The 19087-nt window shown below is 36.4% G+C and overlaps 3 protein-coding genes across 3 annotated transcripts; 2 read left to right on the top strand and 1 right to left on the bottom strand.

Annotated features, from left to right (window-relative positions):
* The first annotated feature begins 285 nt into the window (after nt 1-285).
* On the top strand, nt 286-1521 carry LOC114755298 (disease resistance protein SUMM2-like). The gene has a single exon (XM_028944169.1). It carries the CDS (start codon nt 286-288, stop codon nt 1519-1521), a length of 1236 nt encoding a protein of 411 aa, XP_028800002.1.
* A 1663-nt stretch (nt 1522-3184) lies between these two features.
* On the top strand, nt 3185-7830 carry LOC114755297 (probable disease resistance protein At1g61190). The gene is made up of 5 exons (XM_028944168.1): nt 3185-5752; nt 5897-6100; nt 6225-6309; nt 6732-7409; nt 7556-7830. Exons 1-5 carry the CDS (start codon nt 3185-3187, stop codon nt 7828-7830), a joined length of 3810 nt encoding a protein of 1269 aa, XP_028800001.1.
* Nucleotides 7831-11718: 3888 nt separating this feature from the next.
* LOC114755316 (tyrosine-specific transport protein-like) lies at nt 11719-18758 on the bottom strand. The gene is made up of 14 exons (XM_028944183.1): nt 18402-18758; nt 17613-17653; nt 16291-16383; nt 15954-16028; nt 15617-15666; nt 15162-15251; nt 14955-15011; nt 14538-14607; nt 14271-14372; nt 14149-14201; nt 13115-13253; nt 12917-13001; nt 12219-12347; nt 11719-12022 (listed from the first exon to the last, which is right to left on the bottom strand). Exons 1-14 carry the CDS (start codon nt 18724-18726, stop codon nt 11820-11822), a joined length of 1512 nt encoding a protein of 503 aa, XP_028800016.1. The 5' UTR covers nt 18727-18758; the 3' UTR covers nt 11719-11819.
* Nucleotides 18759-19087: the final 329 nt, after the last annotated feature.

Genomic DNA, 19087 nt, shown 5'->3' with positions numbered 1-19087 from the left:
TGGGCTTGCAGTAGATTTAGTGAAGGCAGTAGGACAGCAAGCTCGTTATTCTTATGAATTCGGCAAGCTTGTTACAGATCTGGTTGATGAACAAGAAAACTTAATAGCTACCAGAGATGGCGTGCTAGTCCAATTTAGAAAAGACAGAGCCAACAGCAAAGAGCCAACAGGAGACGTTCGGCTGCAGTTGAAGGCAGCAAATGAACTATTAGACAAAGTGGACAAGCTGAAAGAGAAAGCAGAAGTAAAGCAAAGCTGTTGCCATGGGGTTTTTCCTAACTGAATATGCCGATATCTTGTTGGAAAGAAAATGCAGAGAAGAAGACGGAAGCAATGAAGCAGCTTAATGGCAAGTTGAGGCAAAAGCTATCATCTGCTCATCGTTTATCACTTAAGTATCTGCCCCCATCAGAAGATTTCGTTCTATTGAAGTGCACAGAAGAGGCGTGCAATGAAATCTTAATGGCACTGAGAGATGATAAGAAGATAACTATTGGGCTTTATGGAATGGGACGTTGTGGTAAGACGTCCTTGTTAGAAGAAGTGCGTAAGGAAGTGGAAGACTGTAAACTTCTCAAGACAGCATTTGCCATTGTGTCAAATACTCCAAACTACATAGCTATTCAAGACAGCATTGCGAACTGCATAGGCTTGGTATTTGAGACGGAGAAGAATGTAACTGATCAAGCTGCGAGATTGTCCATGCCATTTGAAGAGGATAAGAAATATCTTATAATCTTGGATGATGTGTGGCAAGTGCTTGACTTCAAAGCCATAGGGATTCCTGTTCGTGAAAATTGCAAGGTTCTTCTGAGTACTCGGCGCCGACATTTATTTGACATGATGAAATTTGATGCACCGATTTATCTATCACTTTTAACGCCAGACGAAGCATGGGAATTGTTCCAAAAGTATGCTGGTGAAATAAAAGGACCATTCCTGCAAGAAGTGGCTCGAAAGATCACTGCTGAATGTCACAGATTACCCGTTGCAATCAAAGCTGTGGCCAGTACTTCGAGGGGCAGAGAACTTTTTACGTGGACAGATGCACTGGATACATTGAAAGATCGTAAACAGCCGCTAAATATTGAAAAAGGACTGGATGATCCTTATAGGGGTCTCAAATTTACTTTTGATGAGTTGAAGGATAAGGCAGAGATATCACATTATTTGTTATGTGCTCTGTTCCCCAGCGATTCAGAAATTGCAATTGAAGCTCTGATCAGACTTGCATTTGGGTTAGGCATATTTCCAGATATTGATTCATATCAACGAGCTAGGTCCAAAGTGCGTAAGACCATTGATAAATTCAAGAACCATTGTTTGTTACTGCAGGAAGGACGGCACGTTAAATTACATGACATGTTCCATTCCTTGGCTTTATGGGAAGCGAATAAAAAAAACTCAAGTAATTATGGGGCTTACACAGATTGTAGACCTGATACGGGCGGATTATATGAAAGATACAAACGGATTATATTGCCATGGCATAGAAATTCCCAGATATGTTGTTCGAAGTGATGACGAAGTTGAAAGTGCTGGCCATAGAAAATACATCAATTGGGACAAAACCAAATCTATTGCTACCTCCATCAATTGAAGGACTTGAAAAGCTTCGAACTCTTTGCCTGAGAGGATGGACATTAATTATTATCTTTATGTTTGAAAAGCTCGAGATGCTTGACACTATTGAGCTACTGGATTGTGTAATGAAAGAGCTTCCTAAAGAATTAGCGAACTTGAAGGCATTAAAATTGTTAGAGGTATCGAATTGCAAAATAGGAGGCAACCTTATAAGGTGCTTGCCAAATGTTTACATTTGGAAGAGCTCTACTTCGTTGAAAATCATCTTCCAGAACTGATGCAGATTGGTCAGAACGTTGCTGAATTTTATCACCAAATTGGCTCCTTTAAGGTACTGAAAAGGTATCATCTGGCAACTGGAGGCTCTATAAATACTCCCAAGGATGATTCATTGTCTAAACTCATATCTATAAATAATTTTGATGCCTCCATTACAAATGACGCATTCCAGGCATTGTCCCAGACGCTAGAGGGTCTTTTCTTTGAAAAAATTCAGGGAGATAGTGAAAGCATCATTCCTGGCATGTTTCCAATACAAGGTGAATGTTTGAAGGAGTTAAAAGAATTTGTGCTTCGTGATTCTGATCGCATAAAATGGCTGATTGACACCGCAAATGATCAACTATATCAGACTAGAATCCTCTTGGCCAACTTGCAAAAGTTGAAAGTTGAAGCCATGGAGCCCTTGGAGGCCTTATGCCAAAGTCCCCCTCCTTCTGGCCTTTTTGAGAATTTAAAGGAACTATTTATAACAAACTGTAGCCAATTGGCATCACTCTTCACAATCCACTGCTAAGAAAATGGTGATGTTGGAAGCGCTGAAACTAACAGATTGTGGTAAATTGAGGTACATGATAAAAGTTGAAAATGATGATGAAGATATGTTAGTGGGGCCTGCGCTCTCAAACTTGAAACAAATCCGTGTCAAAAGATGTGAAAATCTGGAATGCATATTGCCGATCTCTGTTGCGAGTGGTCTTTTGCACCTGGAGAGTCTCGAAATAGAAGATGCTGCTGAGTTGCAATATGTATTCGGCGAAGATAATCATGAAAAAGATGAAAACCAGAATGAGATCAGCATTGACTTTTCAGCGGTGAAACTGTTCAAGCTCATTAACTTGTCAAATATCATCAGAATTTGCCCAGAAAATTATGATCCCAAGTTGCCATTGGAAAAAGCAATTATAACGGGATGTCCAGGGTTGAGTGGCATGTTTGATTTAGATTCAGAGGTGAGACATGAAGATGGAGACGAGGCCATGAAGCAGGTAACTCACACACGCTATTATAACTTAGCCTAACAATTGCATCAATCACTTTCTAATTACTACCTCCGGTCCTTAATATAAGACCCCATTTGACTTTTAATTTGGTCCTAATTATAAGACTCCAATCCATTTTGTCTCTCATATTTATATATTTTTTTCCCAAGATAGTCCTTCTAATAATGATAATTCTAATCAATACACTTAATTAGCCAGGATATTTTAGGAATGACAACACTTATTTGTTACAAATAACTAACTTAACTTACTTCCTTAATTTCCTCAAATTAGTAAACTGGGTCTTATAATTAGGACCGGAAGTAGTACTTAGTATTATGGTTTGTATTCGGGCTGAGTTGCTTTCAATGGGAAGTGTTGGAGACTTGAGATTCAATACAAGGGTCAGGTCTGCAAAAGATTTGGTGCAAGCAATAGTACGACAAGCTCGCTATTTTTATCGATTCAATACTTTTGTTGCAGATCTCAGAAAGGAAAATGACATGTTAATGTCAAAATTAGCGGGCGTTAAGACATCGGGAGACCCTCTGCAGCAGGTGCAAATGAAAGAAGCAAGAGCTGTTATAGAAAAAGTGGAGAAGTTGGAACGCAAAGGAGAAGCAAGCAAGAGCTGTTGTAATGGTGTTCTTCCTAATTGGTTGTCTCGATATAAAGTAGGCAAGCATTTCGAAGAAATGACTGAAACAGTGAACCAGCTCAATGAAAGGTTAACAGTGACACCAAACAGTTTGCCATCTCAACCCAGAATCACGCGCCGTGACAATGTCAGTATCTTTGAATCTAGAAAAAGGCCGTACAACGAAATTCTGGCGGCATTGGAAAATGATGAGATTTACATGATTAGTCTTTGTGGAATGCCGGGTTGCGGTAAAATGTTCTTGATCAAAGAAATATGCAATGAAGTGGAGAGCTTGGAACTCTTTGATAAGGTGGCCTTTGTCGCGGTGTCCTTTCCTCTAGACATTAGAAGAATTCAAGGTCAAATTGCAAGCCATTTAGGTTTCAGACTTGATTATGACATGGATGAGACTGCAAGAGCTAAAAGACTACCCATGAGATCAAATAATGGTGACAAAATTCTCTTAGTTTTGGATGATATATTGGAAGTGCTTAAACTTGAGGACGTTGGGATTCCCCTTGGCAGAAATGGCAAGGTTGTTTTGACTACCCGTTCAGAACGTGTATATACCTTGATGGAGTGTCAAAGAGTGACCTATTTATCACTCCTATACGTTGAGGAAGCTTGGGTTTTATTCGAAAGCAATGCGAGCTTGATACAAGATACATCAAAATATTTGGCGCTTCTGATTTCAAGAGAATGCCAAGGATTACCTCTTTCAGTTATTGCTTTGGCCAAAGACAAACCAGAACATGTTTGGAAGGAAGCATTTAAGACATTGAGAAATCATGAAACAGCAAATATATCAAGTGACGTGGGAAATGTCTATAAATGTATGAAATTAAGTATCAACCACTTGGGTGATGATGAAGATGTTTGGAAGGAAGCATTTATGACATTGAGAAATCATGAAACAACCAATATACCAAGTGAGATGGGAAGTGTTTATACATGTCTGAAATTAAGTATCGATCACTTGGGTGATGATGAAGCGAGATCACTTTTCTTTTTATGTGCCCTCTTTCCAGAAGATTCAAAGATCGCTCGGGAAATTTTGATCAGATTTGCATTTGGATTGGGCATATTTAAGGATGTTGACTCTTATGAAAGAGCTAGAATCGAAGTGGTAGCCATCATTGATAAACTCATCAACTCTAATTTGGTACTACAGGAAGACCAAGAAAGACAATACATGTGCATTCATGACATGGTGCGTAACGTAGCCTTTCGGTTAGCACGGGAAAGTCAAGTGATCATGGCCCGGATCCAAACAGACTTACTAGAGAGGGTTTATGTGGATACAACAAGATTATATTGTCATGATATAAATGAATACACAAATCAATTAAATTTCCCCAAACTTGAGTTTCTGTTTGTTTCTCATGATGGTGGGTGTACATCAGATTTTTCAGATACTTTTTTCATTGAGACGAGAGAGCTCAAGGTGCTGACCATAATAAATACATCTACATGGACAATCCCAGATCTACTCTTGCCTCAATCAGTGGCTGGGTTGAAAAAGCTTCGAACTGTTTGCTTGAGAGGATGGCCCTTGAACAACATCTCTATGTTGGGAAAACTGGAGATGCTTGACACTATTGAACTCGTGTATTGTGTAATAACAGAGCTACCTAAAGAATTAGCAGAACTAAGAAGGTTAAGTTTGTTGGAAGTGCGGGGGTGCATAATAGGGAGCAATCCTTTTGAGGTGCTAGCCAGATGTTCCCAACTTGAAGAGCTCTATTTTGTTGAGAATAGTCTTCCAGAAATGGTGTCAGATGATCATAATGTTGTTGAATTATTTTACCAGATTGGCTCCTCTAAGGTACTGCAAAGGTATCATCTTGAAATTGGAAGTCTCATAGATACTTTGGAAAATTATTTGATCACAAAATTCATATCTGTAAATGGTTTTAACATCCCTACCTCAAATGAAGAAATGAAGCATATGGCGGAAAAATCAGAAGTTCTGTTTTTGGAAAATATCAAAGGAGATTGCAAAAATATCTTCCCTGACATGATTCCAATAGAAAGAGAGTGTATGAACGAGTTGACAGAAATTTTACTTCATGATTCTGACAACATAGAATGCTTCATTGACACCACAAATCAGGCTACAACTGTTTTCTCGAGGTTGCTGAAGCTGAAAATTAGAACGATGAAGTGCTTTAAGGCCTTGAGCTGTGGTCGGCCTCCTTTCAATCTTTTCGAGAATTTACAAGACCTATTTATAGTGGAATGTAGCGAATTGCGCTGTATTGTCTCCGTGGGCAAGCTGAATTTTTGTAATCTCAAGCACTTGCAATTGGAGGATTGTCCAAATTTGACATGTATCTTAACATATACTACCGCTCAAACTATGGTATTGTTGGAAACCCTGAAAGTATGAGATTGCATTTCCCTGAAGCAGATAATAAAAGATGAGGAGGAAGATGCACTTACTCAAGCAGGGCCTATTTTCCCAAAATTGAAACAAGTCTGCGTCCAGGGATGTCCACATTTGGAATTCATCATACCAGCATCTTTTCATGGTGGCCTTCCACAATTGAGCATCATATCTGATTCAGATTCAAAAGTAGCGATTCAGCAAGGTGGTGGCAAGTCTAGGGAGCAGGTAATGCTAACGTGTGATTGTTTGAATAGACACATATATATAAGAATAATGCATCTTAAATGGTTAATTATTTGTTCTTCATCATGATACTTTTAATTTATTGATCAAGTGTGTAATTTTGTAGGAGTTGGAACTTCCAGCAAAACAAAGCAGCGACATGGTTGTGCAAAGAGCAGGAGACCTTCATCTTGAAGAATACAAAATGGAAGGCAGTTTTCACTTAACCGAACCTACGACTGATATGGAATCAAAGTCATTATCATTATCATGCTTCCAAAATTTGGTTATGGAGAATCTACCTAATTTGAGGTACATATGTGAGTATCACAAACAACTTCACAACCTTCGAAGACTGAAAATATATAAATGTGGAGAGCTAAAATGCATTTTCTCACTCCGTATAATGACATACGCATCAGCATTGCGTGAATTAATCATAGAAAATTGTTCTCAGGTAGAGCAAATCATTGAGCATGAGTATTACGATGGCGAGCACACAGGTACACTTAAATATGCACCTTTTTTCTTTAAAAGCAACAAAAAAAGAACATACATATATACTTGCTTGATTAATGATAAATGTTATTTTTGTACATCTGATATAAAAGAATCTATGTGTGACTACTTTCAGGGCCATTTAGCGATAACTGCAACCTCCAAAAGATAACAGTAAAGTCTTGTCCGATCTTAGGGTCATTGTTCACTGTATCAGCTGCTAAAACCTTGAGATTGATGAAGACTTTGAAGATAGAAGAGTGTCCTGGAATGAAAGTTCTACTGAAAGATGATAGTGCTGAAGCACATAAAAGGAAGGCAATAGTTGAAAAAGATGGTGGACAAGCTATCTTTCCAAGTCTTTTCTTCCTAAGTTTGAAAAATCTACCAGAGCTCATCCATATGTGCAAAGGGGATAAGTTAAAAGCTGTAAAAGGTGTCATGCTTCCAGAATCGTTCAATCTATCTAATCTTCAAAGCCTGACTGTAAAATCATGTCCAAGGCTGAGATTGTTGTTCATAGTATCAACTGCAAAAACCTTAACGTGGTTGAACTCTTTGGAGATAACAGAGTGCTCTGGATTGGAATACGTAATAAAAGGCAAGAGTAAGGAAATTGCCCAAGGTGATGCAGAAGAAATGCTTCCTAAGCTCGATGTTCTACATTTAGTGAAGCTACCAAGTCTGATCATTATCCAACGAGGCATTAAGTTGCAATGTGAGCTATGTCACGTGCATGACTGTCCAAAGCTGAAACAAATATTAGCTCATGTTTGGAAGCCAGACGACTTGCTACAAGAGTACGAAAGCCCAGGTGAACGATTCTTTTCAAAATTTCCATGGAAAAAATTAGGGGAACAAAACGGTTTTACATAATGAGACAATGCAGTGACTAATTGCCATATACGAATATATGACCTCTCTCCTAAATTAATTTTTTATTTCTAAAATAGCAATCAGAAGAAGAAGAAGAAGATTACCATGAGGATGATGGTGAAGATATGGACAGGAGAGAAGAAAAACACAAGGAAGTAGAATATGCAACACTAGAGGACAACAGTAATGTGATTGAGCACAGTTCCACAAGCTGTCAAGAAAACAAAGAAGTTGATGTGGCAGCTGCTGGAAATCCATCTGTAGATTCCTTGTCACCTGCCTTGGCTTTAGATCCGAGTGAAGTTGTTGCCATCCACCAAGACGAAGAAGCACCATCACAAGCTGGATCAACTCATTGAAATGAAGATATAATCTTTGCTATTGTCCTTCTAATGTTCAAGATGTTAATATAGATAAAGATAATCAGAGGGGCAATAATGACATTTAAAGTGGATCCATCGCAACAGGTTCAAATTTTCATTTGCCCAAGCAGGATGCTACTGGTATGAATTTCTTAATTGTTCTTTTTTTTTTTGCCCCCTCCATCTGTAATCTTCATGGATACGAATTTTTCTTTTGTTTTTTTTATCTACGTACAAGCAGCTGCAGAGGTTCCTCCCCACTCACAAGAAATTGAAATTGTTGGCACTCAAGAAGGCCTTCCAAAGCAGAAATTCTGTCCAGTTGATTCAATGAACCTGCAAGAGGTTTATCCTGATTCCTATTACTATCTTTCTTCATTGTTGTTCTTGTGGTTGTTGTAGTTTCACTCAATTGTTAACTATGCCCCCATATATATTAACAAGTTAATTTAATCCCTGACATGAACATGAATGATTTATGACACCAAAAAATTACTCTAAATTTTACTGATGCATCTAATCATATGGAATTTTGATGTTATGCATGTGTCTGACTTATGCCAACAAACGGAGCAAAAGTAGGTACTGAAGTAACTTTAACTTCCTTACATGCTTTGTGATGCAAACTTTTTTAAGTAACTCGAGTTAATTGATTTGGATTGTACATGCATACATATACACACACACACACACACACATATGAATAAGATGAAATCTAGTAAGCCTTGTATATTAAAAATAAGGAATTACTGCCAGAAATATAATAGCAAATTAAACACTAAATCAACTTCTTTTTTCCATCTATAACAGCTCAATTAAGACCTTTTGAATTATGTGGACCAAAAATTTAGCTTTATCCATAGTATTCAGAGCTCGTATTAACTCCCTCCTCTAAACCTTATGAGTATAATTTAACCTGAGGCGTTCTTCTTTAGGTTTATCAAAGTAAGTTCATTTATGAAGGTAACTCACAAACTGAAATTTTTCATTTGGAAATTATTGCACAGAGCTGCACAAAAATAGGAAAGGGAGGTTCTCATAAAGATACTGGACTAGAAGGATCAAAAGTGGGAACATCAACACAGGTAGGCTCAGTACCCTCTTCATTATAGCAATAACATTTTATAGAATACAATGTAAAACGCTAAAAATGGTGGCTGGTACACAGGAGTTGATCAGTGAAGAACCACAGGTTGAACTTAATGCAAATGTTGCAAAGGTTCAAGACGCTGTAGAGGTTCATCCTCAATCAGAATTTGATCTAAAAGTTGGTTCAATGAACCCGAGAGAGGTGTATTTCGAGCCCTGTTACTTTCATTTACATCAATAAATTAGTTTCATTTTAGGTGTATAAAATTTAAGTTAATCACTGAAGTTAAACGTAGAAACTAGTATATATCAATTGTCAATTAATGCATAGAGTAACACGGAAATTGCAAAGGTCGGTTTTCAAAAAGATTCTGCAGCAGAAGAATCAACAGTCAGAACTCCATCAGAGGTAACTTCACCTGCTTCTTGATGGGATAACATCATAAAGAGTACCTAAAAGGCTATGATTTTTGGTTCCATTACAGGTGTTGATTGACAGACAACCTCAGATTGGGAGGGACCCGCTACAAGCTCTTCAAGAATACAAAGGTATCTTTCGAATTGCTCAAAAGAATTAGTATATCTTGCCAGGTTTCTCATAATGCAACAAGTTCAAAATTTCAGTTGAAAATGTTTCCAAGCTTCAAATAAATTGCAACTTATTGTTATGACTTCCCCACTTTCTCCAACTTTAAATAGTTAAACCGAAATTGTTATCATTGTTATAAGGAGTGTCTCTTCCTCTGCATGTAGATCCAACAGTGCTTTCGCCAAGTACTAGCATCACTACCACTCCCCTAATTGCAGAAGCACTGACTTCATCTTCAACAAATGAGCACGCTCCTGCCGAGCAGTTGGTTGATTTTCATGGTCTATTTAAGGAAAGACGGGCTCGCTTACTTGACGAGGCATTTGTCAAATATCCACATTTATGTGAATGGAAACTCTCACAAAGGAGTCTCAGGATTTGCAAGGTGGGGTACAAATCCTTAGCTGACATGTTGGCATTTTTAAAATCAGAGACTCCTAAGACAATGGATGATTCAAAGATGGTGGAACTTGCAAATCTATATTATGACCTGGATTATTTTGGCTTTGACAAGATGTGGCTGGCGTCTATTCGCCAGAGAGTGATGGATATGCAAGCTGAACATGATAACAAGTTGAAGCAGCTGGATCAGTTGGAGTCTGAAATTAGCACATTAGAAGAACAACTTAGTGATGCAAGAGCAAGCTTGGCCAGTGTGAAGGATGACCTCTCAAAACCTGGCGATGTATTTGGCTTTTTAAGTATAGTTACTATTGAGACATGTAACTCTCTGAGGTCACCCTATTTGTGTTAACTTTGATTGGGCATGTGTTTTTATCATACTTTACCTTTCAAGAACCTTTTTTGTTCAAGTAAACTTCTAAAGACATAGTAGAGATGATCATGTTCATTAAATCTCATCTGTATCTTGGATTTCAAATACTTGCAATACTCACTTTTCTTGCACCACTATATATTCAACATACATTGAGTAATATATTTTATCTTTGCATGTCCTGTGGTTCGTTTGGCTCGCGCCCAAATCCCTCCAACTCTTTTTTTTTTTTCCTTTTCTTCTTTCCCCTAATGAAAAGAACTTATACAACCAAGATGCCCATAAAAAAATTAAATTCGCTACTACACATTTAAAAAATTTAAAGAGATGTTTGGTATCATTGGTTTATAAGACCCCAACCCCAAATGCCCCCAACTCTGACCGTAACTTTTGTGACTACTATTACAATAGATTACTATTATAAATAAATGGTTAGAATGGAGAAATAAAATATAATAATTAAATCAAATAAAGTTTAATTGGACATTACACACGCTCATTATCTCCTTTAACTAAAAACCTTCAAACCTATTCAGGTCTTATCACTGTTCATTGAGGTTGCTAATGAGTAATAACAAAAAAAAATTAATGGAAAATGATAATAAATAAAAGTTAAAGTTTTGCCAACAAAAGTTCAAGAAAATAAATTATGATACGCTTTTTCTTTAAATAATTACTTTCAATTCTGAAACAAAAAATGAGTAAGTTAGTAGCAAGATTTTCGTCCTTTTTTGGCCAAGACTTGTTAACAAGATTTAATTAATAATTCATTGATAGGCTAACCATAAGGCTTTCGAAATGATGATTGGCAAGGGGGCTTCGCCGCCTCACCTTTTGATAAGAAACTCCGATTTTTTCCCTCTTTCTGGAAATAAAAAAATTTTATAAGAAACATTTCTAGAAAAATATCAAAATATTACTCACAAATATAGCTCTTACCTTCACAACAAGATTTGAACCTAGCTCTTGTAAAAACAAGTACTTCCTCGAGTCATTTTATAAGAAAATTTAGTTCTATTGGTCTTATTTATAAGAAACATTGTCCTCTTATTTGAAATATTTATTAAAATTTTTCTTTTATGCTCTCATTAAAAAGATACTCCTCTGTTACTAAATGTAGAAGTTAGTTGGGGAGTTTATATTGATTCTAAATATAATATCTTAATCTAATTTTTCTCTTATATTTATCATTTTTCCTCAAATTAATTTATCTAGCTTATTAACTTATATTGGATATAAGGTTATTTTAGAGAAATCAAATCACATTTGTTAAAATTATATAATTTACTCAAATTAATTAAATAGCTCTTCTAATAAAAAACAGAGGAATATATAAATTTAAGAAAACCTAAGTTCCTGTTGAATCCTTTTGCTTCAAGGACACAAAACAAAGCAAATATTCGAAACAGCCTGGGGGTGCAAGATGATGGGGAGAGATGGATGAAATCTGTACGGAACCACTCATTCCAAGGCACTCCTTTACATTATAGTAAGATATACTTCATTTATCGTCGAAAAATGGAAAAAAGAAAATTAAATCTTTTGAAGGCTCTGGAAGTTCTCAAGCAATTCAGAAAGAACAACATATCCAGCACCTCCAAGAACCAGAAGTAGAGTTATCTTCCCTCCGGGAACGAGCTCAGGTAGTTTCACAGGTGGAGATGAATCTGAATTCGAATTTGAGTACCTATCAGACCAGGACATTGCTGCTGGAATAATTCCAAAAAGCACCAACACTACAAATTGAAATGAAACTATGAGAAAAACTTGCTGCACCAGAATTAATCCCCGATAAAAAAAAACTATGAATTATATAGAAAAAAATGAATCATAAACATAGTTCCGTTTCTCAGGCTGGACATTAACTTGACGATAAAAATAATCGACAAACAAAAGTACAGAGACATGCCCAGGCATTCATTATAGATATACCTCCATAGGTTCCAGCAAAGTCTAAGGCTTTGAAAAATATTTCTGGGTCCAACAATGAGAGTACCAGCGGTGGGACTAAAGCTAAAACGAATGGCAGGGGCTTGTTTTGACCAGATGGGAACTGCAACACTGAAAATCCAGATGATGAACATGAGAAAAATTATATAGCTCTTCATCAATCTTATGCACTAGAATGGAGAAATGATGCTAAAGGTCATGTAACCTAATGGCATGGATGCTCCCCTATAACTAGGAGGTCACAGGTTTGATCCTGCTTAAAATCTCAAGTCACTAGTATCTACCTCTTTAACTTAAAAAGAATGGACAAAAGATTAAGAGGTCAATCCTAGTTGCAGCATAACTCAATTAATTTGAAATTTCAGTACAGATATAGACGGTCTCTATTTTATACAAGTTTGTAGCCTAAATGACCTTTTCATTATTTAAGTCAACAAAGGACCTCATTGCATATGAAAAGTTGAGATCTCATTTCAGCTGCAGAAAATCCAATCCTGAAGGCCTAAACATTATTTGACATCTATTGGAACGAAGAAATGGATCCAAGGCTATTAAAAAATGTGAGACATATATATATAGTGAAACATAAAGAGAGATAATCACAAAAAAAGTATCAAACTCTCAACCCTACATTATTACCGAACCCATAAAAAAAAAAAAAAAAAAAAAAGAACACTTACAGTCTGCAAGAAAGTCTGACAAACCCAAAACGAATCCGATGTAAGATGTTGCAATTGCAAGAAGCGAGAATGCTTCAACTATAGACTGCAGAATCAGGTTGTGAGGAGGAACAAAAATTCAACAGTCGGATACCAAAACTTCAGGTGTCTTTATTATAGTTCAGGCTAAAAAATGTATCAAATTTTGCAGAGACTTACTCCAACTATTCCATTTGTGGATCTCAATTGTTCTAATGGGTCCATTCCCACTTCATTATTACCAACAGTTCCAAGGATAACAGCATTCCAGACCAGAAAGAGAGCAAGAGGTATACCGGTGCCTAGGACAATTGCACTCCTGCAATTATTAGAAAAGTCAAATATAAGCCAAGAGAATCCTTAGGGTAGAGAATATCTAGAGCATTCCCTCATCTAGAATGCGCTGAGCAGTTCAACCAAAAGCATAAGTTGGCAGGTAAAAGACCATAGATAGTTATGTTGTAATTTGTTAATTAATATGCTCCCTCACACTAAAGATTTTTTGGGCTGAAATAATAGGCAAAGCAGAGACCTCCCGTACGTTGTATTTTAAACTTAATTTCAGACCAAAAAAGACACAAGATAGAGGAACAGAGACAATCACGAGTTTGTCTATTAATAAGCAATATAAACAGGATCATATGATTGGGTGAATGAGCCAGTTGATTGGCCTAATATGGAAAAGTTGAGTAGACAGAGGGCTCCACCACTTGTCGGCAGTGGGCCCATAAGTTAAGGGTCTAGTCAGAGCCAAAGACAAGTGAGCAGTTAATCTCAGACCATTATGATATTAATTTTGATATGTGAATAATTTTGATATTTGGATAACAAGTCACCGTCATATATCTCGGTGTCAAAAGGTTTCAAGCCCTTTACAGTCTTGCACATCGTACATTGTATTTCAAACTTGATCTCAGACCGAGGGAAAAAAAAACAGAGAGACAATGGGCACGTAAGTAAGATAGAGACCATCTCTCTAAAACTAACTATTGAGGTGGGAAAACCTACACATTTAATACTCCATTGAGCATCCCATGCTACTAAATGTAGAACTTAGCCATCTCATAGATAAAAGGTCTCTGTTTTTAAAGCTTCATATTTCATTCTATTATTTTAAGTTCTCCCCAACATGACTGAAGACTCCCAAAGTCAGTAAAATTTGATGTATTAGAGCAAACACAAAAAAAAAAAAAAATGACAGTGAAATTTGTCACCTTACTTTTGATAAATCCCCTTCAAGATTCGAGCAAAGAACAGGCACCACATTCTGGATAAGCAATACCAAAGCGTTAAGATTATCTCAAGTTGTTCAACAACTTCAGATTGTTGATGTTACCTGGTAAACAAAAGAAAGCGCAATAATAGGTATACTCATAGGAGCTGCTTGGAAGTTGGCCTTAAGAAGAGCATCCCAGTGCAGTTCCCCACTTGCCACTGCCTAAGAATGAAAATTCAATCTCCACCATAACATGAATGAATATTCATTCTCAATTATCACCTTCCGTCATATATTCTTGCAATTGATTTTCGATCATACACATGGAAAGATTAAGATACTATATAACTAAAGCATGAGTTCAAGTTCTTGATTTGAGAATCTTACCAAAAGAGCTGCAAAAGAACTAACGATTCCAAGGACAAGAGTCCCGTTAACTGCACCTATAAAGCGCTGGCTACAGATTGAGAAGAATTCTTTGTTAACATTGCTACCCTTAGATATAGAAAAACTATGACTAAAAGAAATGTGAGTATTCACAGAAAACCTACTCATTTTCTTTTGGTTCCTTTTTCAAATGCAATCAACTGATCTTACTAAAATTTTATCATATGTGATAATTAATCAACCCCTCGGATAACACTTTATGAATTTAAACATGATGAATATCTTGAGATATTCTTGAGAATATTACATCAATCTGCACTCATGTTTTCTGTTATTTTTCTATTTTTATCCCCACGATCGAAAGGGTATGAGTTGACAGAAGCTGAAAGTGAAAACTTTGATGAAATACACACCAACCTTCCAAAAAAGCATACGCCTCCGAAAAACAATGAAAACAAAGTAGCACTTCCCCATCTGCAGCCAAAATGCCACTATCAGCATCTAGCAAGTGTGCTAGATTTAATCGGAACATAAAAGTTAAGTCTGGTCACATGACTATAGATACGGGAGGCAAAAGAGCAGGCAAAATTTAGAATAATTGAAGGAAGATATTGTGACTCATACGAGGGAATTCCAAGAAAATTTGTCAATATATCTGAAGAACGAGCTACATATGCAACAAGGAGGGCATAATGGATGAAGATGTATGACCAACTGCAAGAAAATGAGAATTATCATATATATAAACATAATAATGCCAATGAAAGTTGCTCAGACCACTTTAAACATGTGATTAGATAGTTTTGGGATTGAAACAAGAAAATATAAAATGACTAAAACCAAAAACAAAGAAGTCAAATTGCACGGACAAACATGAAATATAGGTTTCTTCATAATTTAACTGTCACTTTGTTTATGACTGGATGTTAGTGGTGCTCCAATGCAACTGAACTAATTAGCAGGTTTGTAGTCCCACTAAGGATTGTTAAAAATCCATGAAGCATTGACTAATTCTGCACGTTGACTTAGCATAGTACACAACCTCACTTTTTCATACTAGATTATATATATGAACCTACCATGCAATTTGAACTCCTGCTGTCCCTAAAGTTCTCCTGGCCATTGATACCTGAAATTAATTTAAAACAAGATACTAACCAGGCAATTAAATAGAATAGAACCTAAATATTTTAAGTACAATGACACTTCATATAGCCCTTTTACACATCTATAATCACAATAAAAGGAATCCTTCACTAAATTCTTCTTCATCGATCCTAAAGTAGGAACTAGGATGGAGAAGGGGTCAGCCACCAGCTGACAACTATATTTGCTTTTCGGAAATAGAGAAGAACCTTACTTTCAGACAAGTGAAATCTTTGCTAGCGTATATGAGTAAAAAAAAGGAGAAATTACCAGCGACACACCACCAGAACCTAGTTCACACATGGTATTGACATTAACTTCGGCGATGAGCAAACCTGTCACAACCTGCATAAATTCTTTTTAGACTTGCTCATGCATTCTCCCCTTTGAATGAGTTGAATTATTTCGTCCAAGAGGCAAAGCAAAAATATACACTGAAGCTTTTTGAATGAGTTATATGTTTGCACAATGGAAAATGCTGGCAAAACTGATCTAAATAAACATATGATTTTACCATCAATAACATTCATTACCATTCATCAGCAAAGTGAACATTGGGTTATACCAAATAATTTGGAATTGATGCAAAATCACCAAGGGTTATTACCATGAATAGCCAACAGAGGATGCATACGACAGCAGAGGCTAAAAAGCCTGACTCTTGTGTTACAGCAGGAATTGCAAGGATTCCAGCTCCCACCTGTGATATTTCTTTCATATAAATATATGGAAAATCAGAATGGTTAAATGAATCAAATAAACACAAACAAAAAACATAAAATTTTGTCAAACCACTGTAGCTATGAATTTGCAGAGGTTTAAGGGAGCATGAAGATTCCGTCCTTAACATTCATATGATGATATTGATGCCCGTGTTCAATTCTAGTAATCTATGTATATAACCTACAAAAACTTCCCCCCAAAAAACTAATCACAAATCACATAAGCACAGCTTGCATGGGGCTTAGTGCCCTTTGTTCCTGTTGTCTCTCAATTTTTCTTCTTTTCTCTCCCTTCATTTTTCTTCCCTGAAATCTGTGCGTAAAACTGGGGGCCCACTGGTTCTATCTATATGCATCTGTCAGTATTACTGCCCATTCATGACTATAATATATAAGCAAGCTTCTAGAAACAGGTTCCTCTCAAGAGAGGTTTGAGAAGGATGTTTTAAAAGTACCATTTCTTTATGCTTGAAGCAACTGAAATTAATGTTGACATGCTGGGCTCTTATTATCTTTTAATCAGATCATTTGGATTCTCTTACTTCTAAGCTGGTTCACATTGTATAATGCTAAATGCTGCAGACATCCAGATTATCTTGTTTGAATACAAACTTTTGCCACTATGGGGAAAAACACAGGTTTTTGTATGTGAACCCTTCTAGTAACTAGAGAAGGCCCCGCGCATTTGCACAGAGCCTGAAATTATTCACACTATTTATGATTTTTGGACAAGCGACTTCCTATAAATTTTATATATATTGATACAGATTTTAACTTAATGAGCCCATGGCTTTTTTGACTTGAGCCTAAGAAAAAGGGGCCCATACAATGAACATCGCACGGGCACGGAACACAAATACAAGATACAACACAGCATAATTTAAAGTGTCACATCGCATCTAGCGTAAACATCAAATATGAGCATCACTACTTTTTTTTTTTTTTTTGGGATAGACTGTATTTCAGAGAAATATAAAGACAAGTCCAGGGTATAAAGGATACTGATTAACAATATGCAATAGCTACCAAAAGTCACTATCAGCCACCTCCAGTTACAGGAGAATGTGATTCTTCCTCTTTGATTTTCTTTGAAGAGCCAACCAAGTTAGTTGGCATTTAGTACCATTCTAAATATATGTGCCCAAATACATGCAGACAGGAAATAAAATAAAATTTGCAACAGTAAAAAGAAGCAAAACTAACGCACCGTGGTGCCTGCAACCAGGAAAATTGCACTGGATAAGCTTCCTGGAAATATCAACGAAAGGGGAAATTTTGAATACGAGAAAAATACAGATAGTAGCAAAAACAGGGTTTTACTATGGATTATAACAACATTAAAAAGAATAGAATAACATAATGGCGTATGTAAACAGAATAAATCAGAAGGTAAATGATCAGGGAGAGAGAAGGTCGTAATTTTAATTTTTCAAATAGTTAAAATTTATTTATCAAATAATTGAGGATATAAAAAAATAATTATAAAAATCGTATAAGCATACAATTTTTTATTTTAATCTAATGTTCTTGTTCAGTTATCATATAACCAGCATGTAGCATTGTGGCTATTAAATACACAAAGTAAGTCTTAAGACGATGAACAACTTTAGCCTTGAAAGTATATCTCACTTTTTTGATCATCTGTAACGCCTCTTGAGAGCTGCTATTAGGATTTACCTAACATCCCAATATTGAAACTGCTCATTTAATATCAGCTCATGACTCAAGACATGACAAAAATGTTCAAGTGAAACAAAAGGTATTTTTTAATATTTACATAATGAAGCCAATAAAAATTTAGATATAAGACACCATAAGGCAGTCAAATGGTAGTTGAATTACTTATGAAGCATCCAATAGCGTGCTTTGAATGACAAACTAATTTTGAGCCGATTGATAACTTAGCGACATTTGATGCATTAAGCATTTCAGAAACTAGAATTAGAAAGCTCATATATCAAAAACGAAATTGTAAATGAGTATGCAGATCACCAACCAGGTTCCCTTTTCAACGTTGCTTGGTTGAGGTTCGAGAATAGCCGCTCAATTTCGAGTTCTTGATCATCTCGCTCTTGTTCCTTTTCTTCATTGGATTGGGACTGTCTCTGCACGAAGCATTTAAGGAGGTTTCTGCTCAAAGCGCAGGGAAGAAAACTGGCAGGAGTGAAAATGCTTTGCTGAGGAGTTGATTGGGGAATTGTAGGAGGAAGCTTCCACGGTAGCGGCTGATTTCTTGGTGGGATCAAAAGGGTTCTTGGAACCTGAGAGAAAGGAGGAGTAAAAGTGGGAGAAGAGGAAGAAGGAGAAGAAGAAAACATCATCAATTGTTAAGCTCAATTGGAAGTTTAAAGTTCCAAGTATTCCGGAAGTAGAAAAATTGAAAAAACAGGAGAGCCATAGTGGGAAGTCGGAAGCGTGAGTGAAAGCAGGGGCTTCCCACGTCGGATTCTTTGAGATAATGTGGGCCCTAGCAATCCAGTAATAGTGGAAAAAATATTTAATAATTTTAGGTAAAATTTACCCAGAAAATATTATTAATAGGGAAAGTTAATTGCAGATCCCAAGGGTGTGTTTGGATGAAACCAAACCGTGGTTTAGAAAAGTGATTCTAGAGAATAAATTTTGGGAAGAATAGATTCTGGAAAGAATAGATTTAATGAAAAAGTGATTTTGAGAAGTGAG

This window comes from Neltuma alba, unplaced genomic scaffold (genome assembly GCF_004799145.2).
Source record: "Neltuma alba isolate B1F8T4 unplaced genomic scaffold, ASM479914v2 tig00010248_pilon, whole genome shotgun sequence".
In the NCBI taxonomy this organism is placed as follows: Eukaryota; Viridiplantae; Streptophyta; class Magnoliopsida; order Fabales; family Fabaceae; genus Neltuma; species Neltuma alba.
The sequence above is the reverse complement of the archived record's forward strand: the minus strand, read 5'-3'. Positions and strand labels throughout refer to the sequence as shown.

Coding starts and splice junctions, on each gene's coding strand:
- LOC114755297 (XM_028944168.1), top strand. CDS start 3,185: ATGGTTTGTATTCGGGCTGAGTTGCTTTCAATGGGAAGTGTTGGAGAC. Junction 5,753..5,896: donor AATTGCGCTGTATTGTCTCC/GTGGGCAAGCTG, acceptor TCCCTGAAGCAG/ATAATAAAAGATGAGGAGGA. Junction 7,410..7,555: donor ACAAGAGTACGAAAGCCCAG/GTGAACGATTCT, acceptor AATAGCAATCAG/AAGAAGAAGAAGAAGATTAC.
- LOC114755316 (XM_028944183.1), bottom strand. CDS start 18,726: ATGATGTTTTCTTCTTCTCCTTCTTCCTCTTCTCCCACTTTTACTCCT. Junction 14,202..14,270: donor CGCTTTCTTTTGTTTACCAG/GTAACATCAACA, acceptor TTGCTTATCCAG/AATGTGGTGCCTGTTCTTTG. Junction 12,348..12,916: donor GTCAGACTTTCTTGCAGACT/GTAAGTGTTCTT, acceptor CTGGATTTTCAG/TGTTGCAGTTCCCATCTGGT.
- LOC114755298 (XM_028944169.1), top strand. CDS start 286: ATGCCGATATCTTGTTGGAAAGAAAATGCAGAGAAGAAGACGGAAGCA.